Genomic DNA, 23,458 nt, shown 5'->3' with positions numbered 1-23,458 from the left:
TCCTCTCACATGTGCACATGTACTCCCTCTCTCTCTCCCTCTCTCTCTCTCTCTCTCAATTAATTAATTAATTAATTAATTAACATTTGGGGCACCTGGGTGGCTCAGCTGGTTAAGTGCCCGACTTCGGCTCAGGTCATGATCTCACGGTTTGTGAGTTCAAACCCCGCCTCGGGCTCTGTGCTGACAGCTCAGAGCCTGGAGCCTGCTTTGGATTCTGCCTCCTTCTCTCTCTCTCTGCCCCTCCCCACTTGTGCTTTCTATGCCTCTCAAAAATAAACACATGTAAAAATAAATAAATAAATAAATAAATAAATAAATAAATACACATAAAGCATTTCTTTCCAAAAAGTACATTTGTTTGAAATCTGCTTGAAGACACTGTGTGTAGCCTTACATGTGTTTGATTATTTTTAAGTGTGAGCTGAACAGAAATGGCTGGGAAGATGAGCAAGACAGATAACATTTATTTTATTAAGCCTGCAAATATCTACTGAGCCACTATACGTATGAGGCACTGTGAAACACACCAGCAGGGAGACGTGGGGTTGAACACAACAAAGAGAGGGAAGCTCTCATGGACTTACCTTCTAGTTGAGAGAAACAGGTGGGAGGGTAGCAAATAAACTAATAAAATAAAAGAGGGACAACTCCTTTGAAAAACAAAGCAGAATGATGTTTCTTCCACAGTTTCTGCACAACGTGGGATCATTTCTGAAAAGGTGGTCAGGGAAGGCACCCCTGAGGAGACAACATTTGAACCAACAACAAATGAGGATGAGAAGAGCCATCCAGGCAGAGGGCAGAGCAAGCGAAGCAATCTGGGGTTGAACAAGCCTGGTACGTTGCAGGTAGGGAAAGAAACCAACATAGGGAAGGAAGCATCGGCCAAATGAGGTTGGAGACACAAGCAAGGCCAGAGACTGCAACTTAGATTTTTTTTTTTTTCTTTTTAGTGAAATGGAAAATCATAAGAAGGTCTTAAGGAGCAAAGTAACATGGTCTAAATTTTTTATTTCTTTATTTTATGTAACAGAACACTTAATTACATCAGCTTTCCATCAACACACTAGTCATTTAATGAGGATTATATTGGCCATTACCAGTGGTTGGCAGGAGCTCTTCCACTGAAGGCTCCCATGGTTTCCGATGTATCATTTTTCCCGCCAGACTTTTTTTCAGCCTGAAGAATCACCTCTTCTAGTTGGCCACCCTGAAGTGCGTCTTCTAAGTTCTCAACATCTGGTTCCGCTTTAACCATACCCCACTTCTCATTTGTAATCCATTCTATATACTTGCTGTAAGCTGCATTTTTAGGAATTTGCTCAAGAACATCAAGAATCTTTGTGTACGATACTCTTAGACTCTCGTGTGGACCCTCACATGCAGCCAATCCCACAAGGCTGGTGGTCTTCCTCAGCAAACCGGCCAAGACAGTGCCTATATTTATGTCTTAGATCATCTTGGCTCCTGATTGCAGACGGAACACAAGTAGAAACAAATGGAACAGTGCGGTAATTGTCCTCATAAGAGATGATGTAGCTTGACCAGAAATACACATGGAAATGGAGAGAAGCAGTCACATTCTAGATGTGTCTTGCAAGAACAGACTGATTGATACAGTGCACATGGTGAATGAACGTATGAGAGAAATCAACATCTAAATTGCTGTTTGACATGGCAGACATGGAGGCCGATTACTAAGGGTTAACTGGGCAAGAAAATTTTAGAGGAAAGCTCTGAATTTAAAATGCTGGTTTGGGGGCGCCTGGGTGGCTCAGTCGGTTGAGCGTCCGACCTCGGCTCAGGTCATGATCTCACGGTCCGTGAGTTCGAGCCCCACGTCGGGCTCTGTGCTGACAGCTCAGAGCCTGGAGCCTGTTTCGGATTCTGTGTCTCCCTCTCTCTCTGACCCTCCCCCATTCATGCTCTCTCTCTGTCTCAAAAATAAATAAATGTTAAAAAAAAAATTAAAATGCTGGTTTGGTCACACTAAATTTGAGATGTTTATTTAATACAGGAACAGTCAAGAGAAAATTATGAGATTTCATAGTCATCAGTCATCACCACATCATAAGAATAGTATTAAAGCCCTAGGGCTGGATAATATCACCTAGAGAATGTGTAGAGATAGAGTATCGGGGATTGCGCCCACTGACTCTACATTGTTGATGTACTGTTACTCTCTCAGTAAGACTACAGTAGCTATGAAAAAAAATGATGTAGTTAAGATCAATATCAGTAAGGTGAGAATAATAATACTCCACATAGTGTTGCAAGAAATAAATAAGGAATACATAGAATATCTAACACATTGCCTGACACAAAGTAGACAACCAAGAAAATATGATTTTTTTTTTAAAGATTTTATTTTTAAGGGGTGCCTGGCTGACTCAGTCAGTGAAACATGTGACCCTTGATCTCAGGGTTGTGAATTCGAGCCCCATGTTGGGTGTAGAGATTACTTAAAAAGAAAATCTTAATGGGGCGCCTGGGTAGCTCAGTTGGATAAGTGTCTGACTCTTGATCTCGGCTCAGGTCATGACCTCACAGTTTGAGAGTTCTGAGTCCCACTGCACTGACCTTGTGGAGCCTGCTTAGGATTCTCCCTTTCTCCCTCTCTCTCTGCCCCTCCCCTGCTCTCATGTGTGCACTCTCTCTCTCGCTCTCTATCAAAATCAATAAACTTTAAAAAAGCAAATATTGAAATAATAATAATAATAAAGATTTTCTTCTGAAGTAACCTCTACACCCAACATGGGACTCAAACTTATAACCCCGAAATCAAGAGGAACACATTCCACCAACTGAGCCAGCCAGGTGCCCCAAAATATTATTTTTTTCCCCGTTTCCTTCCTTGGTAGAAAGTGGAATCAATAACTGGTCACAGCACATTCATAATCACTGTATTTTTTGACCCTGATGAAAACAATTATTTGGATGGTGTTCTGGCACTGTGAATGGTGACTTTTACATTATTCAGTAACTTTTGCATGTGGGGCAGGAAGAGGGGGATGGAATCCAGAGACACCGCACACATTACATCCTATCTTACCACCCCCCATTTTGTGACCCTCTTTATATACTTTTTTGTTAAAATAAAAGCATTGTTGCTAGAAAGAAAGAAAGAAAGAAAGAAAGAAAGAAAGAAAGAAAGAAAGAAAGGAAGGAAGAGAAAGAAAGAAAGAAAGAAAGAAAGAAAGAAAGAAAGAAAGAAAGAAAGAAAGAAAATGGAATTAGCCGTAAATTGCAACAGAACAAAAGATCTATTAGCTCAGATGTCTTTATAGCCAAAGGAAATCGTAAGAGTCATCTGACTGTACATTTCCAAAATGGCATTCTTCCTTTAGGTTCTTAAGAGGTTTCCAGGATCACTATGACAGACTTCTTGAATACAGACCTTCACAAAGGTCTCTAAGGGATGGATGGACCTTGTAGATAGCATTTCACAACTTTCACATGGGCTAGGGAAATTGTCCACAGACCACAGTTCAGGAAAGCACTGATTGACTCCACACCCACATTTACAGAAGAGGAAACTGAGCACAAGGGGGATTAAGTCACCTGGCTTGGAGCTTATTGTTCTAAAAGGCACCATTACGATGACAACACTTGCCCCCACTTTCCCACCAGGCTTCCCCGCTGAGTGGCCTCTTCCTGCTGTTTTCCCAAAAGCTGAGTTTATGAGGGGTCTACAATAGGCTTTCAGGTTGATAAGATGACTCTTGTAAGGCTCGAGTTCCTTCATGTGTCTGAAGGAGAATGCATGCGGTTCAGGAGGTACTGCCTAACTCGAAAGACGATGTTACATATCCATACTATGGAATGGGAGGCAGATTTTTAATTTTTGCGAAAGTACAAATTAGACACTCCAACTATTACTACATTTATGGCTTTGCTATATTTATGGCTTTGCCTCTAATCACATGTGTGACTTTGGATCCATTCACATCATGTAAAATCTCTGAACTATCATTTATCTGGCTGTTAATAATAAGGGCCGTAAAATTAGAGTTAATATTTGCTAAAGCTTTGGCCCATATTCAAGGTTTCTATATCAGCAGTAACTATCTTTACCAATGATCAAAAGAACGCTGGACTCACTTTCTGAAAAGCCAAACCTTCTGTTTTTCCCTAACTTTTTTCTGTAACTGTAAAGTTGAGCAGGAGAGAGACAGAGCAGAGCTTTGCTGAGGGTCTTTCCCCACCACCATTTTGCAGAAAAGAAAACCAGAGTACATAAATGCGAAACCCTTAGCACGTCTGAGGGTTCATCACGCATGAGGCAGGAGGCAGGACTGGGGGTCACCTTTGACTGGTGCTAGCCCTTCAGTGCAAAACCCTGGAGCGCAGCTGATATAGGGGATGGAAGAAGGGCTTCTGTGAAAGACCCGAGAAGAGTGAGTCATGGGTAGTGCGGTCTGCTGTGCAGGGGGAGGCTAGCCTGGGGAGTGGGAATGCTGTGGGGGAGGTTGGGGAGCATGCGTGTGGGGACATCATGGCAACAGTTTGTAGGTCTACCGGCTACAGCTTTGAGATCTCTAACTGATGCCACCCACCTGACCTTAAAACTATGTTTTCTTGTGTCTAATAATAGCCTTCTGAAGTGCATGGGACTACGATCCCAGGAAGATTCCATTGCATGCCCTAAGTTTCTCATCTTCACTTACTGAAACCAAAGACACTCTCAAACTTACATTCGTTTAGCTCAAACAGCTGACGACAGTTAAAATATACTAGTCCCTGGGAGGACTTACTACTGACTTACACTATTAGTATTACCAACATAAGATGTGAAGTTGTTAGCTATTACCGCTTACCCGTCTCAAAACATATGTTTTATTGTATTTTAATTTTTATTTTTATTTTAGAGAGAGAGCAAGCAGGGGAGAGGGGCAGAGGGAGAGACAGAGAGAATCTTAAGCAGGCTTCATGCCAACGCACAGCCCGACACAGGGCTCAATCCTGCCACCCTAGGACCGTGACCTGAGCCGAAATTAAGAGTCAGATGCTCAACCGACTGAACCACCCAGGTTGGCCCCTCAAAACACAGGGGTTTTAAAAATCTATTTATTATTTCTTAGGAGGCTACTGGTGGCAGGTAGTTCTACTAATCTAGACCTGTCAGATTTTATCTGGGCTCGGTCTGTGGTCAGATGGCCAGTCAACTGGGAGCTGAGGGCTCCATGATAGCTAAAATGACTCAGTTCTTCTCCATGTGGCCTCACATGGAGCATGCCCCAAATGCTGACTTGTTGTCATGGTGACCACAGAGAAGCCAGAGAGGGAGCAGAAACATGTAACATTTCTTGAGGTCTAGACTCAGAATTGTCACATCATCACTTCAGCCACACTGCACTGGCCAAAGCAAGTGACAAGGCCAGCCCAAATTAGAGTGAGCAGGGACTACAAAGATATTGGGCAAAGGGTACGGATAAACAGAGGCCATTAATTTAATCGAGATCATCAACACCTTCGGACAAATTTTGATTCAAAGAGTAGAAAAGGGAAGATAGAGAATAAAAGTTGTTTGCATTCTTAATAATCACATGCCTAGAAATCTTGTTCTATTATCTAGCCTTGAACTCAAGTAAATTGTACTCTTCCTTCTCATTTGTAAATCTTCGTCTTAGTTTTTCCTATACAAGTAAATCACCTCCACACATACATTTTGCTTTGCAATGGTTATAGATTAAAATTTATTAAATACTTGAAAGTAGTTTATCATTTGAGTTCAGCCAATGTCTTTTTTTTTTTTTTTTTTTTTTGAGAGACCGAGAGAGACAGAGGGTACAAGTGAGCAAGGGGCAGAGAGAGAGAGAGAATATCCCACATGGGGCAGGAAGAGAGAGGGAGAAGGGGGCTCACCCAGGGCTTGTGTTTTACCCAAAGCAGGGCTCACATTCACCCCAAGCAGGGCTCAAGCTTACCCGATGTAGGACTTGAACTCACAAACTGCGAGATCGTGACCTGAGCCAGTCAGATGCTTAATGACTGAGCCACCCAGGTGCCCTCATTCTTTTTTTATTCTTCTAACTAAGGAGCAACTTTAGTGTTTGCATTAGTGATTTGATGGAACAGCTAAAAAGAAAGAAGATTAAAAAAGATCAACTTTTTTTACAACTACTTTGCTGTAAAATAACCTTTTCTAGTATGACAAATTTATCAACAGGAAATATTTATTGAATCCCCACCATGAGAAAAGAACCATAATGAACACAGCACAAAACACATTTCTTTAAAAGTATATTCTGGAGGGCACCTGGGTGGCTCAGTTGGCTAAGTGTCTGACTCTTGGTTTCAGCTCAGGTCATGATCTCGCGGTCATGAGATAGAGCCCCACATCGGGCTCTGTGCTGACAGTGTAGAGCCTGCTTGGGATTCTCTCTCCCTCTCTCTCTGCCCCTCCCCCACGTGCACTCTTTCTCTCTCAAAATAAATAAGTAAACATTTTTTTAAATAAAAATAAATAAAATAAAAGTATATTCTGATTATAGAAAGCATAGCTGAGGCAGCGGTGATAAAACATTGATAATATCATTTAACAATCAGTATCAAAGTTGTTGTGTTGGGCATGTTCAATGTAAATAATGTACAGTCATGGGGAGTCTGGGTGGCTCCATTGGTTAAGCATCTGCCTTTGGCTCAGGTCATGCTCTTACAGTTCGTGGGATCGAGCCTTGTGTCGAGCTCTGCACTGACAGCATACAGACTGCATGGGATTCTGTCTCCCACTCTCTCTGCCTCTCCCCTCTTTGTGCTCTGTCTCTCTGTCTCTCTCTCTCTCTCTCAAAATAAACAAAAACTTAAAAAAAAAAAAAGGCACAGTCATACAAAGAGGAGGAAGTGAGAGGAGGGAGAATTGGGGTGCAATCTCTGAGGTAGCACATTCTCACTATCTTCTGAAGGGAGGAAAGACATAAAGATTGGAATAAGACATAGGTCATCATGAGCAAGGGGTCAGTGTAAGTGACCTCACACCAGCATCAAGATAAGATGAAGCTCTCGAGGTGAGAAGGAATATTATCTTAGGAGTGAATGTAGCTTTTTCATAGGTGTGTCAGGCAGGGGTAGACTTCAAACTCTGGTTTACCAGAAATCTCCAAATGACACCTGACCTGTCTGAGCTAACCACTCGCTGCACCCATGGAGGAGATGGGAAAGCATCGGTATCTGCATTTGAGTCATCTGCTGACCCACCCTTGCACGTCTCAGGCGTGGTTGTGGCCGATCACGTCCCCCTGAGCAGAGTCTGAAAGAGAAACCTTCTGAGATAGCACCTTATACAGTGAGGGAAAAACAGGCCACCTGGCTGAAAGGGCTGTCACTGGCCCGATCAGGAGTAAACTCAAAGTTCCTTCCTGGTACTCCCCAGAGTTTCTTGAAGATCAGCTGACCTCTAGAAGAGAAGATCAGCGGCCTCTAAAAGATGTGGAAAAGGCAGCAGGCCATTCAAGCAAAAAGGAACATCCAGCAGATCTTACAAGCCCAGCTCCTGCCCCATAAGAGCATGTTCAAGAGGAGGGAAGTGAAGCCAATGGACCCAGACCCACAACAGTAAGTGACAGGTCTCAGACCTGGAAAAAAAATAGGTGAGAAGAGGGTAGTGCCTCTTTGTTATATAAAAGGTCTCTCTTTAGCATCTCAAGGACAGAAAGCCTCCACTTGAGGGAGGTCTTTGGCTGCCCATTGGGAACATTTTCCTTGTTTATCATCAAGGGCTTGAGAAAAAACAAGAATGATCCCACATGCTTTAGGAACCTAGGACATATTAACCTACGACACAAGCGTATTTTGCTTCTAGGGTTATTGCATTGAAGAACTGGCAAGGTTTGAGGGTTTTTGTATTATTCAAGCCGAAAAAAGAGACCTCGAGTAGAGAAGGACAATGAGCAATGCTAGGAAAGGCTTGAAAAGTATGGTTGCAGTCCAGGACTCCATTTGTTCAAGAGAATTCAGTATTTTCCAGTGAAAGGAAAATGGGACAGAAAGAAAGAAGAAGGAAGGAAGGAAGGAAGGAAGGAAGGAAGGAAGGAAGGAAGGAAGGAAGGAAGACAGGAAAGAAGGAAAGGAAGGAGGGAGGGAGGGAAGAAGGAGAGCACTGAATCCTAACCACTAGACTATCAGGGAGTATCTAAAGGAAAGGGGGAAAAAAAGGAAGGAAGACAGGCAAGGAGGCAAGCAGAAAGACAGAGAGAAAAATACAACAAAAGAAAATGCAATTATAACACACGTGCACTTTCGCACTTGCATGTTTGAGTTTTAAGTTCCTTTCAATCTAGAAAGATAGGTTTGGTTTTAGGTGTGATTTCATCGACTTCCTTGTAAGCAGGCACTAAGGGTGAGGTTTTTGGTGTTCTGACTTTTGCTTTGTTCTCTGGTTTACATTTTGTAAAACCTCTGGGGGAGTACCAATTATATGTGGAGGAGTTTAATTTTTTTAAAAAAATTCCTCGAGAATTCCAACTCTAATTGCTTTAAAATCCCTCAAAGAATGCTGTCTTAAAAAGAAAGAGAATTTTATGGGAAGGTTGTTAGGCTCAGCCCAGACCTAGGGCAATAATAAAGAGAAAGCCTCCAGAAACACATTTAAAGGAATCACCATGGGTACACACAACACTGGGAAGACAAACATTGTCCATGAGACGTGACGGGAACAGAAAACATAACATAAAATGTAAATGGGCTGACGAGACAAGGAACTACGTGCTTTCTTTTACTTCCAGGAGACCATGTGTAATAAGGGAAAGATGCGTGCCTTTTGATTCTACAAAGTTGCCCTTCAATCCTAGTTTTGTAGCTGTTTAACTGGAAGTGTGGACTAGGATAAGAGACCATGTCTCTGGAGTTTGGTTGTCTTATCTCCAAAACAGTGAGAAACATACCTATTCCCTAGCATTATTAAGAGGATTAAATTAAGTTTCTATACATAAAGTACCAGGCATATAGGAATTTAACAAGAATTAAGTTCCCTTGCAGACTTTATCCTCTGTCCCTGAAAAATGAACAAACACTAGAACAGAGTTTCAGACATAAACAGCCTATGTCCCCACAGCCCCCATGATGGTCTGGTCCAAACACCAAACCCCACCTTAATTCACAGCATTTTCGTGGGTGTGTCAGGCAGGCATAGACTTCGAACTCTGGTTTACCAGAAATTTCAAAATGACATCTGAACCCGTCTGGCTAACAGCTCACCATGTCTCTGGAGATTGGGAAAGCATCTGTATCTGTACTCGAATCTCAGCCTGCTTACTCACAAACTAGGAGACATGGACGAGTTCATTAAACGGTCTGAGCCTCCGGCTTCTCTGCAAAACGCGGGCGATAACTCCCGTACAGAGTCACTTCCAGCACTGTACACAGCATGGTAGCAAACCGACCGCCTTCACCACAACTGCGGTGACCTTTAAAAAACCCTGTCCATTTGTTACCCAATTAGGTCATCTTCTGCATTTTGGAGTAACTAGGAGAGAATATTTTGTATTTGTTGATTAGCCCTGTGCATTCTTTCCTCCACAAATTGCATGCTTATGACCCGGCTCACATCTTAAAAGGTCCTATGAGCTGAATTCTCAAGACCAGACTATCCTAGACAGCACCTGTTCTAAAGTCGGCCCAGCCTCGCTGCTCTTCACTGTTTTAAAACCCTGCAGGATGAATCTTAAACCGAAGACCGGTAATCACCGGCAATAGCTCGTGCTATTATAAATGCCTGAGGATTCTGTAGAGAGTCATCATTTTTAGTGTTCTTGGTTATTACCATTGTCACAAACAGGTGAACTAAGTATCTAAACAACATGATGTCACGACTGTCAATCAGGATAGAGGGAAAAGAGCAAAAATGCTGGCTCTAGACTTACATACTATACATAAAAAAGATAAAAGCCTGTGTCTCCGGGGCACCTGAGTGGCTCAGTCGGTTAAGCATCCGACTTTGGCTCAGGTCAGTATCTCATGGTCCACTGGTTAGAGCCCCCTGTCAGGCTCTGTGCTGACAGCTCAGAGCCTGGAGCCTGCTTCAGATTCTGTGTCTCCTTCTCTCTCTCTCTTTGCCCCCTATCTCCTCCCCCCACCCCGCCACTCACGCTCTGTATCTCTCTCTCTCTCTCTCTCTCTCTCTCTCTCTCAAAAATTAATAAAACATTTAAAAAACTTTTTAGTAAAATAAAAATTTTTTAATAAAAATTTACAACATTTAAAAATTTAAAAACTTGGTACTTCAAAAGACACTGTCAAGAGGGGCGCCTGGGTGGCGCAGTCGGTTAAGCGTCCGACTTCAGCCAGGTCATGATCTCGCGGTCCGTGAGTTCGAGCCCCGCGTCGGGCTCTGGGCTGATGGCTCGGAGCCTGAAGCCTGTTTCCGATTCTGTGTCTCCCTCTCTCTCTGCCCCTCCCCCGTTCATGCTCTGTCTCTCTCTGTCCCAAAAATAAATAAAAAACGTTGAAAAAAAAAATTTTTTTTAAAAAAAATAAAAACAAAAGACACTGTCAAGAAAGTAGGGGCACCTGGGTGGTTCAGTCAGTTAAGCATCCAACTTGGTTCAGGTCATGATCTCACGATTTGTGGTTTCAAACCCCACATCAGGCTCTGTGCTGACAGCCTGGAGCCTACTTCGGATTCTGTGTCCCCTGCTCATGCTCTGTTCTGTCTCTCAAAAATAAATAAATGTTAAAAAGGAAAGTAATGAGACAACCTATAAAATTGGGATAAAATATGTACAAATCACATATCTGATAAAGGACTTATATCCAGAATATATAAAGGACACAACCCAATAATAAAAAAGACAACCCAATTTTTAAATGGGCAAAGGATTTGAATACATTTTTCTCCAAAACAGATATATGAATGGCCAAAAAGCACAGAAGAGATGCTCAACATCATTAGTCATTAGGAAAGTGCAAATAAAGAAACATGAGATACCAGTTCACCAAAAAGAAAAAAAATAGTTAAATGTTGGCAAGTGTGTGGAGCGATCAGAACCTTCATCTATTGCTGGCTAGAAAGCAAAATGGCACAACCGCTTTGGAAAACATGTTGGCATTTCCTCAAAAAGTTAAACATAGCAATTTTACTCCTATGTATTTAGCCAAGACCCCTGAAAATACATGTGCAAACAAAACTTGTACGCAAATTTCCATAGTAGCATCATTCATAATGTCCAAAAACCAGAAACAATCCAAATATGTACCAATTGAAACATGGATCCATAAGGTGTGGTATATCCTTAAAATGGAATATTACTGGCTCATAAAAGGGAAATTCTGATGCATACTACAACTTGGAGGAAACTTGAAAACATGTAGGTGAGGGAGGGGTGCCTGGCTGGCTCAACCAGTAGAGCATGCAACTCTTGATCTCAGGACCATGAGTTCAAGCCCCACCTTGGGTGTGGAGTGTATTTAAAAACAACAACAACAACAACAACAACAACAACAACAACAACAACAACAACAAAAAGGTGAAAGAAGCCAGTTACAAAAGATTACATATAGTACCTCCCATTTATATGAAATATCCAGACTAGCTAGATACTTTCTATCTCTATGTGAAATGTTTCATCCATAGAGACAGAAAACTGGTTGCCCAGGGCAGAGAAGCAGGGAGGTAGGAGGATGGAGATTAACTGCCAATGGTTACAAGGTTTCTTTTTGACGAGGAAAATGTTCCAAAAGGAGATGAGGTGAAAAGACAGGGTGAAAAGACAGTACCTCTGTAAACATGCTAAAAATCACTAAGCTAAATACTTTAAACAAGTGGACTTGATGTTATATAAACTATACGTTAAGGTGTTTTTTTACTCTTCAAAAATAGTTCCTGTAACTAAGACCCTATGATTTTACTATAAATATTGGTAACAATAATTATAACAGCTTATTATACAGCTGTTATATTATAAATTATAATTATAAATTGTAAAAGCTTATTATGTTTCAGGCAATACTCAAAGTCTTTACAAGTACTAATTCACTTTCCTGACAAACCTGGTAGGCAAAGACCATTATTATTCCCATTTCACAGATTAGAAAACTAAGCTATTAAGAGGCATCATAAGAATTCAAACAGAGGGGCACCTGGGTGCCTCAGTCGGTTGAGCAGTGGACTCTTGATTTTGGCTCAGGTCACAATCTCACGGTTCTTAGGATCAAGCCCTGTGTGAGGCTCTGTGCTGACAGCATGCAGCCTACTTGAGATTCTCTCTCTCTCTCTCTCTCTCTCTCTCTCTCTCTCTCTCTCTCTCTCTAATTACACACAGGTGCTCTCTCTCAACATAAATATTTAAAAAAGAAAACAGAATTCAAACACAGAGAGTGTGTGTTTTTAAATAAAATATACACCTGCTCCTGTAATCCAACAGCAAAATATGGGGAGGAAATCCTTGAAATTCAGAGAACTGGGGAAATTTTAAAATATTGTAACAAACGGGGCGCCTGGATGGCTCGGTCGGTTGGGCGTCCGACTTCGGCTCAGGTCACGATCTCGAGGTCCGTGAGTTCGAGCCCCGTGTCGGACTCTGTGCTGACAGCTCAGAGCCTAGAGCCTGTTTCCGATTCTGTGTCTCCCTCTCTCTCTGCCCCTCCCCTGTTCATGCTCTGTCTCTGTCTCAAAAATAAATAAACGTTAATAATAAATAAAATAAAATAAAATAAAATAAAATAAAATAAAATATTGTAACAAACAGGGGCACCTGGCTGGCTCAGTCAGAAGAGCATGTGACTCTTGTCTCTGGGTTATGAGGTCAAGCCCTATGGTGGGTATAGAGATTACTTAAAACTAAAAAAAAAAAAAAAAAATCTTTAACATAAAATAAAATATAATAAACGACAGAGCTTAAGAAAGTTAAAGCCTAAGAGCAAACTAATTTTTTTTTTTAGTTACCTCACACAACAACAGTGGAAAATGAAAGGCTGTAGATGACATGGCCATGTCCCTCTCTTGTCCTACACGAAAACAATATTAGTGGCTCAGTCGGTTAAGCATCTGACTTCACCTCAGATCATGATCTCGCGGTTCGTGGGTTCGAGCCCCATGTCACATCCTGAGAAGGGCTCATGACTTCAGAGGAGGAATTAACCTCCTCTCCAATTGTGATCACAGAAGCCACAGACCAAAGGGGCTTGAGAGGAAGGAACAAGGGACTTGAGATATGACCTACTTCATTAGTTAGACTGAGCATTCCAGGCTGCTTGGGGGGGCCATTAGCACCAATGTCAATACCCCATGGGCACAAATTGGTAGTACTTGATCTCTCTCTCTCTCTCTCTCTGCGATTAGATTTTCCACAAGCCACATGCAGGCCCACAGCTGATGTCACATTCCAGGGAAGGAAATTATATCTTTGGATTGTATTATAATAAGACCACTCAACCATATCGCTAGTATCTTCTGCATGCTGACTGAGTATGGGCTTCATGCTTAAACTGTATGTTATTGTAACAAGTCCTCTCCAGAGCCTTTTGAGACTGATACTGTTATTGCCCTGTTTCCAGATGTTTGGAGAGGTGAAGAACCTTTCTAAAGTAACACAGCAAGGAAACAATGGAGCTACCCTTCCAATGCAAATAACCTACCCTCCAAACACACATTATAAATCACTCTAGAAATGTGGATACATTCACAACATACTGAAACCGGTTTTCCATATACAACTATTCCAAGATGAAGTCTGAATTTCAGGGCAACTCCACCAGAATACACACTTTTTTGCCCAAAAGTTACTAGCATACACTTAAGAGTATAAAATTAATTATATTAATAATAACCTGAGGAGCACCTGGGTGGCTCAGTCAGTTAAGTGTCTGATTCTTTTTAATTTAATTTAATTTAATTTAATTTAATTTAATTTTGTTTTAATTTTAGAGAGAGCGTGCGCAAACAGGGGAGAGGGACAAAGGGAAATAGAGAAAGGGAGAAGGAATCTCAAGCAGGCTCCACACTCAGCGTGAAGCTCCATGCAAGACTCAATCCCATGATACTGGGATTATTACCTGAGCTGAAATCAAGTCACACACTTAACCGACCGAGCCAACCAGGTGCCCTTTTTTTTTTTTTTTTAAGTTCATTTATTTATTTTGAGGGAGAGATAAAGCATGCACACACAGGTGGGGGAGGGACAGAGAGAGAGGGAGAGAGAATCCAAAGCAGGGACCACACTGCCAGCACAGAGCCTAATGCAGGGCTCGGACACAGGGCTCGAACTCACAAAAAGGTGAGATAATGACCTGAGCCAAAATCAAGAATCAGATACTTAAGGGGCGCCTGGCTGGCTTAGTGGGTTAACTGTTAAAGTCGTGGTTTCAGCTCATGATATCACGGTTAGTGAGTTCAAGCCCCAGGGCAGCTCTCTGCTGACAGCATGGACTCTGCTTGGAATTCTCTGTCTCCCTCTCTCTCTGCCCCCACCCCCCCCTCTCAAAAATGAATAAATATTTTTTAAAAAAATACTAAACTGAACACAGCATAATCCACCCGATAAATCTTAAAGCACAAATACCTGTAACACTGCTCAATTGTAGAGGAAATTTAGTGTATTTTTAAACGCATATTCACAATCCATGCCTCTGGAAAGTTCAGTTTTGAAGCTGTGATGTTTATCTGGTGTTTTCAGTTTGGTCTTGTGCCCCAGCATCCCATTCCTACACCTCAAGGAGGAAGGGCGGGGCGGGCGGGGGGGCCGAGATATAGGCATGAGTTTCCCACCCCCCACCCAGCTGAGCACCAGTAAGCATATTAGGTCCCTATTTGTGGACTTCAGAATGGCTAGACATAATAACTAAAGACACTCATCATTGAACAAGACTTAAATTCTTGGAACTACAGACCTTGTTTCATTGAGGAAAGAAAACTCGGGTTTAAGGAGAGAAAATTAGGGCTAGAGAAGACTTTCAATACCATGTAAGCTGGCAGTGTTAAAAGCACGTTTTTGAGAACTCAGTGAATCAAAGGAATGAGCAAATTTTGAGAACTCAGTGAATCAAAGGAATCATGGCAGAATGAGCCATGGAGAGGGCTGAGGGCAGAGGCAGCCTGCAGAGATGAACCCCGCCACAAGGGGGCACTACTACTTCGTATCAGCCAACTATTACCACACTTGGGGATCCGATTTTCTAGGCAAGGTCAGATAAAAATGTTTTCTGTGAAATGCACAAGAAATTTCTACTTATGAAACATGGCAAAGGCCAAACAGCAGATGTCACCAGGCCAAATGTAGCCTAATATCTTTTCATTCAATAGCAAGGAAAAAAGTGCGGAGATGTTCATTGAACTTACCAAACGGGAGAGGTCAAATTCATTGTCCTTTTCTACCTCAGAACGTCTTTTACAGCCTCTGCTTATAAAGATATAACATGTGACTGGGGCACCTGGGTCCGACCCTGGCTCAGGTCATGATCTCACCGTTCGCGGGTTCGAGCCCCACATGTGCGGGGAGCCTGCTTGGGATTCTCTCTCCCTCTCTCTCTGCCCCTCCCCCACTCGCGTTTTCTCTCTGGAAATAAACCTTTTTTTTTTTTTTTTTTTTTTTAAAGAAAGATATAACGTGTGACTTACTGGAGAGCATCAGAAAAATGAGATATTCGAATCATCGGTGGTCTTGCTTCAGGCTCCCTGCTGTCAGCTTCTGTCTTGTTTGGCTTTCATAATCTCAGTTTCCATGGGAGGAGATAATAAGGTCTCTGCAATCTTTATTTTACATGTATTCTACCTACTGCCATTTTTTTCCAGTGTGTGTGCTACTGTTATAGCTGTATTTATATAAATATCCTACTCCAGGTGTTTATCTTTGATTGCCTGATCTTTGTTTTAGTTTTCACACACAAAAATGAAAGCTACGGCAAAGGCAAGCAGCACCCTGAGCAGCGGCCACGTCTAAACAGCTGAAGGGGTCAAACACGGCAGGTGGGTGCCTGCGGATGTGGATTCCTGCACAGTGGGCAACTGCCATTAATCTTAAAAATAAAGCGTCAGAATTCACGTTTTCTCTCTGTGGTCATGTGCCTTTGGAACCTCATTCCTGCTTGACCATAAGGTCCAAACATAACGACTAGCAAATTTTGAAACATTTAGCATAGACAGCCCCTAACCAGAAGTGAAGTTCAGGGGGCACGCCACCGCTGGATCCCACACTGACTCGGGTTCACATTGTCCATGCCACCAGCATCTGGGCATTTAAAACCTGACTGTCCTTGACTAATGAGTGATGTTCAGCATCTTTTCATGCGACTGCTGGCCGTCCGGATGTCTTCTTTGGAGAAATGTTTGTTCATGTCTTTTGCCCATTTTTTAATTGGATTGTTCAGTGGTGGGGTTTTTTTGTTTTGTTTTGTTTTGTTTTTATGTTGACTTGTGTAAGTTCTTTATAATTGGTGGTTACCTGAGGGGAGGTAGGTGAGAGGATGGGTGAAGTAGGTGGTGTAGATTAAGAATACATTTATAGGGGGGCGCCTGGGTGGCTCAGTCGGTTAAGCGTCCGACTTCAGCCCAGGTCACGATCTTGCGGTCCGTGAGTTCGAGCCCCGCATGGGGCTCTGGGTTGATGGCTCAGAGCCTGGAGCCTGCTTCCGATTCTGTGTCTCCCTCTCTCTCTGCCCCTCCCCCATTCATGCTCTGTCTCTCTCTGTCTCAAAAATAACTAAACGTTAAAAAAAAATTAAAAAACAAAAAAAGAATACATTTATAGGGGCACCTGGGTGGCTCAGTGGTTGAGCAACCGACTTCGGCTCAGGTCATGATCTCACAATTCGTGAGTTCAAGCCCCACATCGGGCTCTGTGCTGACAGCTCAGAGCCTGGAGCCTGCTTCAGATTCTGTGTCTCCCTCTCTGTCTCTGCCTCTCCCCCACTCGCACTCTGTCTCTCAAAAATGAATAAACGTTAAAAAATTTTAAAAAAAAAAGAATACATTTATAGTGATGAGTACTGAGTAATGTATAGACCTGTTGAATTGCTATACTGTACACGTGTAAGTAATACAGCACTGTGTGTAAACTATACCAGGACTAAAAACAAAACAAAACAAGTGTGCCTGGGTGAGCATCCGACCTCAGCTCAAGTCAAGATCTCACGGTTCGTTGAGGTTGAGCCCTACGTCAGGCTCACTGCTATCAGATCAGAGCCTACTTCAGTCCTCTGTCCTCTCTCTGCCTCTCCCCCACCCATGCTTGCCCATGCTCTCTCTCTCGCTCTCTCTCAAAAAATAAACATTTTTTAAATTTTTGTTTATTTTTTGAGAGAGACAGAGCACGAGCGGGTGAGGGGCAGAGCGAGAGGGAGACACAGAGTCTGAAGCAGGCTCCAGGCTCTGAGCTGTCAGCACAGACCCCAACATAGGGCTCGAACTGACAGACCACAAGATTACGACCGGAGCCGAAGTCAGATGCTTAACTGAGTCACCCAGGTGCCCCAAAAAATACACACTAAAAAAAAAAAAACAAAAAAAAAACTTGCAGGTCTCTAGGGAGAACATACACACTGCCTTTTTCTACCACTTTCTGCTGGCTTCTAGCCCCACCTCACAATTTTACTTGCTTTCCAGGCTCTTGACGGTACTTGAGTATGTGACCCCTGCTCTCCACTTTCAGCAAACCTCATCTTTGACACAATTTCTTCTGATAAGAAAAGAATTCGCATCTTACATAAGAGCTCAGTCAATATGGCTTCAACCACTTCAGAGTTGCTTCCCTAAGACTGATAGCGGCTGCCTGAATGAAGTAATTGTATCACCAAGACGCTTGAGGTCATTTTGTGCTTTCAAAGTATCATGTCCATGGCCTTCAAATTCAGTTTGCAACTTTGTATTCCTACTACCTACGAGATAAAGCTTGAACTAGCCACTGGCGTTCGGGGTCCTTCATCACTCAGCCTCCACGTAAGTGTAAGTGTTCGAAACGATTACCTTCCTCACCAGTCTCCACTCACACACACACCTGGTCAGAGTCTAATTATTTGGTTATGAACTCCCCTCCCTTCCCCTTCTGCCTTTCCAATCTCTCCTCATCCCTCAGAGTTTAACTCACACTCCACCTGTCCCTGTAGGCTTTTCTAAATCTTCCCAGATTCGGGGCGCCTGGGTGGCTCAGTCGGTTAAGCGTCCGACTTCGGCTCAGGTCACGATCTCGCGGTCCGCGAGTTCGAGCCCCGCGTCGGGCTCTGGGCTGATGGCTCGGAGCCTGCTTCTGATTCTGTGTCTCCCTCTCTTTCTGACCCTCCCCTGTTCATGCTCTGTCTCTCTCTGTCTCAAAAATAAATAAATGTTAAAAATAAAAAAATAAAATAAGTCTTCCCAGATTCAAAGATCTTGCCTCCTCTTAAACGTAAATAAATAATCTCTCCTCCTTTTACATGCTTAATAAACACTTGTTGAATGAACGAATGAATTGCAGCAGGGCCGCATTCTTATGGCCACTTAATCATGGCCAAGTTGCTTAACCGTTTTTAAGATAAAGTTTCATCGTCTGTAAAAATGTGGTTTGGGCAAGGATTGACTGAGATGTTATTTTAAAATTACCTAGCAGAGATGCTACATAGACTCAAAAGATATTAGGTAGTCCACAGATGGGAGAAGTAATAGTCTGATTTACTGCCTTCCTTCCTGCTGTATTGTTAGTTAACTTTTCAGTTATGTACAGTGTCTCTTCCTAGCTTCATGATTGGAGAAGGACCCATGTTTAAAAAAATTGTTTGTATCATGCACTGTGGCTAGCAGGGAATTTTGCTAATAAAACTTTGTTGAGGAGTCAGTAGCTTCTCTACTGAAAAATATGTCCAAAGACTGCCTGGTGACACTGGAATTTCCTCCTTTAGAGACATCCTCTCCTAAGTTAAGCAGTGCCCCAGCTAAAATCCAACCGTGCCTGGGAGATTGTAACAAAGTCTGTTGCATTAGTTACTAATACATGTGCCGTTTAGACTTTTTTGTTTACAAGGAGCAGAAACTGGCTCGCAGGTTGTTGCTCTTATATGAAGTATGATATTGGTTTATTTAATCCAACACCTTAGTAAAACTTAGTTTATCTGATGTCTTTCCAACATTAGCATAGAGATAAGGGGGAAAGGAGAAATACAGATATCGCACTATCAAAGAGGACAAAGAAAAGCTGGGCGAAGCGCACCATCGGAATTGCAGCCAGAAGGCGCTAGGAACCAGTGTGAGCAGGGAAGCACGGGTGGCTCAGTCAGGTGAGTGTTTGACTTGACTCAGGTCATGGTCTTGTCTGGCCGTCCGGGAGTTCAAGCCCTGCATTGGGCTCCACGCTGAAAGTACAGAGCCTACTTGGGATTCTCATTCTCTCCCTCTCTCTCTGACCCTTCACTACTTGCACACTCTCTCTCTTTCTCTCTCAAAATAATAAATAAATAAATTTTTTTAAAAAGTGGGGGGGGGGGGTGGCGCCTGGGTGGCTCAGTGGCTTAAGCATTCGACTTTGGCTCAGGTCATGATCACGCCATCCATGAGTTCGAGCCCTGCGTCTGGCTCTGTGCTGACAGCTCAGAGCCTGGAGCCTGCTTCAGGTTCTGTGTCCCCCTTCTCTCTCTGCTCCTCTCCCACTCATGCTCTGTCTCAGTCTCTCAAAAATAAGCAAATGTTAAAAAAAAATCAAAAAAAGAAAGAACGAACCAGCATGACCAGCTGTAGCGGTTTGCCCCACACTGAGCGGACACAGAAAGGCCTTCAGGGCTGAAACCAGAAACTCCTGGACAAACTGGGATAAGTTGGTCACCCTATTAGGAACCACTAAAATCCCAGCAAAAGGCATACTTCCTTTAATTTCAAAAGTGTACTTAGAGTCAGTGCTGCACACAGAGCAGCACAAACCTGTCCCTGGCTGGTGACCAGCTGGTTAGAGAAAAGGGCTAACAAGGCCAAGGCTAAAGATTTGATCTCCCGGGGAAACTTTGCTCTCTTCCACAGTCTGTGACTCACTCAAACCACCATTCGCCAACGCCAGTATGTGTGGCCACTCTGGACCAAATCCTTCACTGCTGCTAGGAACATGGTTGGTGGGACACAGATGTTTTCCTTGTGCGTGAACACTGAGTGAGTGAATAACGTCACATAAAGAAACTCACCTGCTGAACTTCCTGATTAAATGGGTTCTAAATAACAATAACACATAGCAGTATGGCAAATTTCCACAGCATTTTCTCCTAGATTTCATTCCCTTTTTTTTTTTTTTTTTAATGTTTTATTTATTTTTTGAGAGAGGGAATGTGAGCGGGGGTGGAGGGGCGGGGAGGGGGAGACAGAGGATCCCAAGCAGGCTCTGTGCCGTCAGCTCGAACTCACAAGATCGCGACCTGGGCTGAAGTTGGACGCTCAACTGACTGAGCCATCCCAGGTACCCGAGTACTGTGAGAGAGGCATAGCAGACACCACGCTCAGCAGGCTGGAGATAACCGGAGGTTACACAGCCAGAAAGCAACACAGATGGAACTGGAACCCTCACCTTCTACGGATTATTTGTTTGTCTTTCTGGTGGTGGTGGGGGTGGCAGTGAAAGAGGTCACGGCTGCCCGTAACCCAGCAAAATACACAGCCTGAATCCTGAGCTTCTCTTTGTAGGTTTCCCCTTCCATAAGAATTCCAGAACTCTTGGAGCATCTGGGTGGCTCAGTCGGTTGGGCGTCTGACTTCGGCTCAGCTCATGATCTCGCAGTCTGTGGGTTCAAGCCCACGTCGGGCTCTGTGCCGACAGCTCAGAGCCTGGAGCCTGCTTCAGATTCTGTGTCTCCCTCTCTCTGCCCCTCCCCTGCTCATGCTCTCTCTGTCAAAAATAAATAAACATTAGAAAAAAAAGGAATTCCAGAACCCTTCAGGTCCCAAGGACCATGAAGCACAGCCCCCGAGCTCTTGCGAGTCTTGCCAAACTTGCCCACAGTGTGGGCTGTGGCGTGCTGGTGGGCTGGTTATCTCCTGCACGCGTGAAGGCATAAAGCACGTCCACATTCTCCACCCCAGGGGTCAGGCCCAGGAGATACTGCTGACAGTTTCTGCACCCCACTTTTTATGTGTTCACTTTCCCGGACACTTTGCTGCCTAAACCCACAGAGTTGTGTGGTGTTCATATTAGTAAACCGAAAGCTGAATTTCCCAAACACGTTTATTTTTTCCTTCAGAGCAAATGTGGGCAGGATGAAAACCACTCTGTGTCATACTTCCACGTTACTCATTAACCGACTTCAAAAAAAAAAAAAAAAAAATAGCCTCAGCCAGATTAGGCGTCACGTGAAGAGTTTCCTGCACTGGGGGAACGGAGCAAAGCCAAACGCAGGGATTTTCACATCATCGGAGGTGGGGGATTCAGAAATGAGCCTTTGAGCTTATTTCCTGACCTGCCGATCGGCACGGGCGCAATGGTGAAGAAAAGGCTGTCTTCCAGTGACACGGTGTTCCGGTTTGACATTCCGGGCAGCCCAAGAAAGGCAGGCACCGAGGCCCCACACAGCGCCACAGACTGCCCCAGCTCTGTGCTTCTCAGGTGGGTACATCTCGCGTGTCACCTTCGTGGCCTCAGCCACCTGACAGGTGTTCTGGGGAGAGCTCCTTCCTCATCCTCTGCCAAGGGGAAGGACAAGGCACAAGCCGAGGCATCTGGGCCAGTGGACTGGAAGGGGGGCTATGACCATTATTAAGGGAAAATAATCGTTAGTGCCTTCTTTAGGACTTTTTTAGTACTAGATGACTAGCCAGCTCTGCCATTCTTTAATTCCTGATCACTTTCAGGTTCATAGGAACGGAAGCCCAAATAGTTGAGCCCAAAACCTTACTTTGGTGTCAGAATTACTGTGTTAATATCAAAAAAGTAAATGCAGGGGCTTTCTAAATTAATTATCGAAACAGTATTAGCTGTGGGGTGTGGTTCAACTACTTACCGTATAGTGATTTATAGCTGCTTTGGCCTGATTCAGAACATGCTCTTTTTAGCTATGAATATTAATGCCTATATTAACATCACTCTGATAATTACATTTTTTTAAATGTTTATTTATTTATTTTCAAAGAGAGAGCATGCGTGCGTGCATGCACAGGGGAGGGGCAGGGAGAAAGAGAGAGAATCCCAGGTAGGCTCCTGATGTCAAGACACAGCCGGATGCGGGGCTGGAACTCACAAATTGCGAGATCAAACCAAGAGTCAGACGCTTAACGGACCGAGCCACCCAGGCGCCCTTAATAATTACATATTTTTAATGAAAATTTGTGTCGCTAACTCTTTATTCATTTTGGTCTCATAATAATTCTCTAGGAACTTACACTTTATAAGTTCCTAGAGATATAATTTGATATAAGAAATCAAATGCAAGTGGAAATCAATTACAAGAAAAAGTTTCTTACCCAACTTTCATGTTACTTCCATTAAGCCTGTCAAGGGAAGGCAGAGAAGTGACCTCCAAACAGGAAGTTGACTTTTTACACAGCACCACAGCCAGAAAGGTGGTCGTTTGTTTTGTTTTTTAATCATTTTAAATCATTTATACAAAAAAGTGCTCAGGGCGCCTGGGTGGCTCAGTCATTAAGCATCTGACTTCAGCTCAGTTCATGATCTCACTGTTCGTGAGCTCAAGTCCCACATCTGGTGAGCCCAATTCTCTCTCTCTCTGTCCCTCACTCACTTGCACCCTCCCTCTCTCTCTCTAAAAAAGAAAAAGTGCTCAAAATTATAGCTTTTAAAAATTAAACAGAAACCAAGAAATCCCACTTCATTTAATGGTGTTTGGGTATCAGAATGTCGGGTTACAGAAACAAGTGAAGACATTTTTTAAAGAAGTTTTAGGGACAAAGAGCCTGAATTTATGCAAAATGTTGCATGATGCACCTATTTTAAGTTAACTTAATTTTTCCATCCATCATTAACATCCATCTATCTGACGTGAATTGTCTGAGCATAAGCACAACTCCTATGACTGAGCATGTCAAATCTTTGTATTACTTTGTATTACTTCCACATTTGAAATGTTTCTCGAATCATTTTGTCTGCTTCATCCATCTCTTGTGTAGGCTGTAATGCAGACGCTTCTAGGAGTTCAAGGTCTAATCAGGCAAAATGAAATTAAAGTACATAAATAAATTTTTTAAATGCAAAAAATACAGAAAATATAATTTAAATAATATGCATATATTATTTAAATAAGTATAAATAAATAGGATAAAAATAAAAACCTGCATCAACCTAAATTCAAGCCCCTTTCAAAAATAGCCCAGGCCTATTTTACCTGCATATCAGAATATTCAACATCAGGGACGCCTGGGTGACTCAGTCAGTTAAGCATCCAACCTTGGCTCAGGTCATGATCTCATGGTTCATGGGTCTGAGGTGCCCACGGACTCTGCACTGACAGCTCAGAGCCTGGAGCCTGCTTCAGATTCTGTGTCTCCCTCTCTCTCTCTGCCCCTCCCTGGCTCATGATCTGTCTCTCAAAAACAAATAAATGTTTAAAAAAAATTTTTTTTAAAGAATAG

The 23,458-nt window shown here is 43.0% G+C and overlaps 1 protein-coding gene and 1 pseudogene across 2 annotated transcripts in view; one reads left to right on the top strand and one right to left on the bottom strand.

The window, feature by feature from the left end:
* Positions 1-453: 453 nt before the first annotated feature.
* On the bottom strand, positions 454-3,748 carry LOC131519513 (NADH dehydrogenase [ubiquinone] 1 alpha subcomplex subunit 5-like; annotated as a pseudogene).
* Positions 3,749-7,414: 3,666 nt separating this feature from the next.
* The window catches only part of GRAMD2B (GRAM domain containing 2B), a 140,936-nt gene continuing 124,892 nt past the window's right edge, over positions 7,415-23,458 (top strand). Inside the window, exon 1 of one of the 2 annotated variants that reach the window (XM_058737590.1) lies at positions 7,415-7,557. In XM_058737590.1, coding sequence (XP_058593573.1) covers positions 7,430-7,557 — 128 coding nt within the window. In that variant the 5' untranslated portion in view covers positions 7,415-7,429. Of the gene's footprint in view, positions 7,558-21,240; positions 21,480-23,458 lie in introns of those variants that run through there. The other variant, XM_058737598.1, reaches the window with a different exon arrangement.

The sequence above is a fragment of the Neofelis nebulosa genome, chromosome 1, assembly GCF_028018385.1.
Source record: "Neofelis nebulosa isolate mNeoNeb1 chromosome 1, mNeoNeb1.pri, whole genome shotgun sequence".
Classification (NCBI taxonomy): Eukaryota; Metazoa; Chordata; class Mammalia; order Carnivora; family Felidae; genus Neofelis; species Neofelis nebulosa.
Note: the sequence above shows the minus strand (reverse complement) of the source record. Positions and strands in the feature narration are given on the sequence as shown.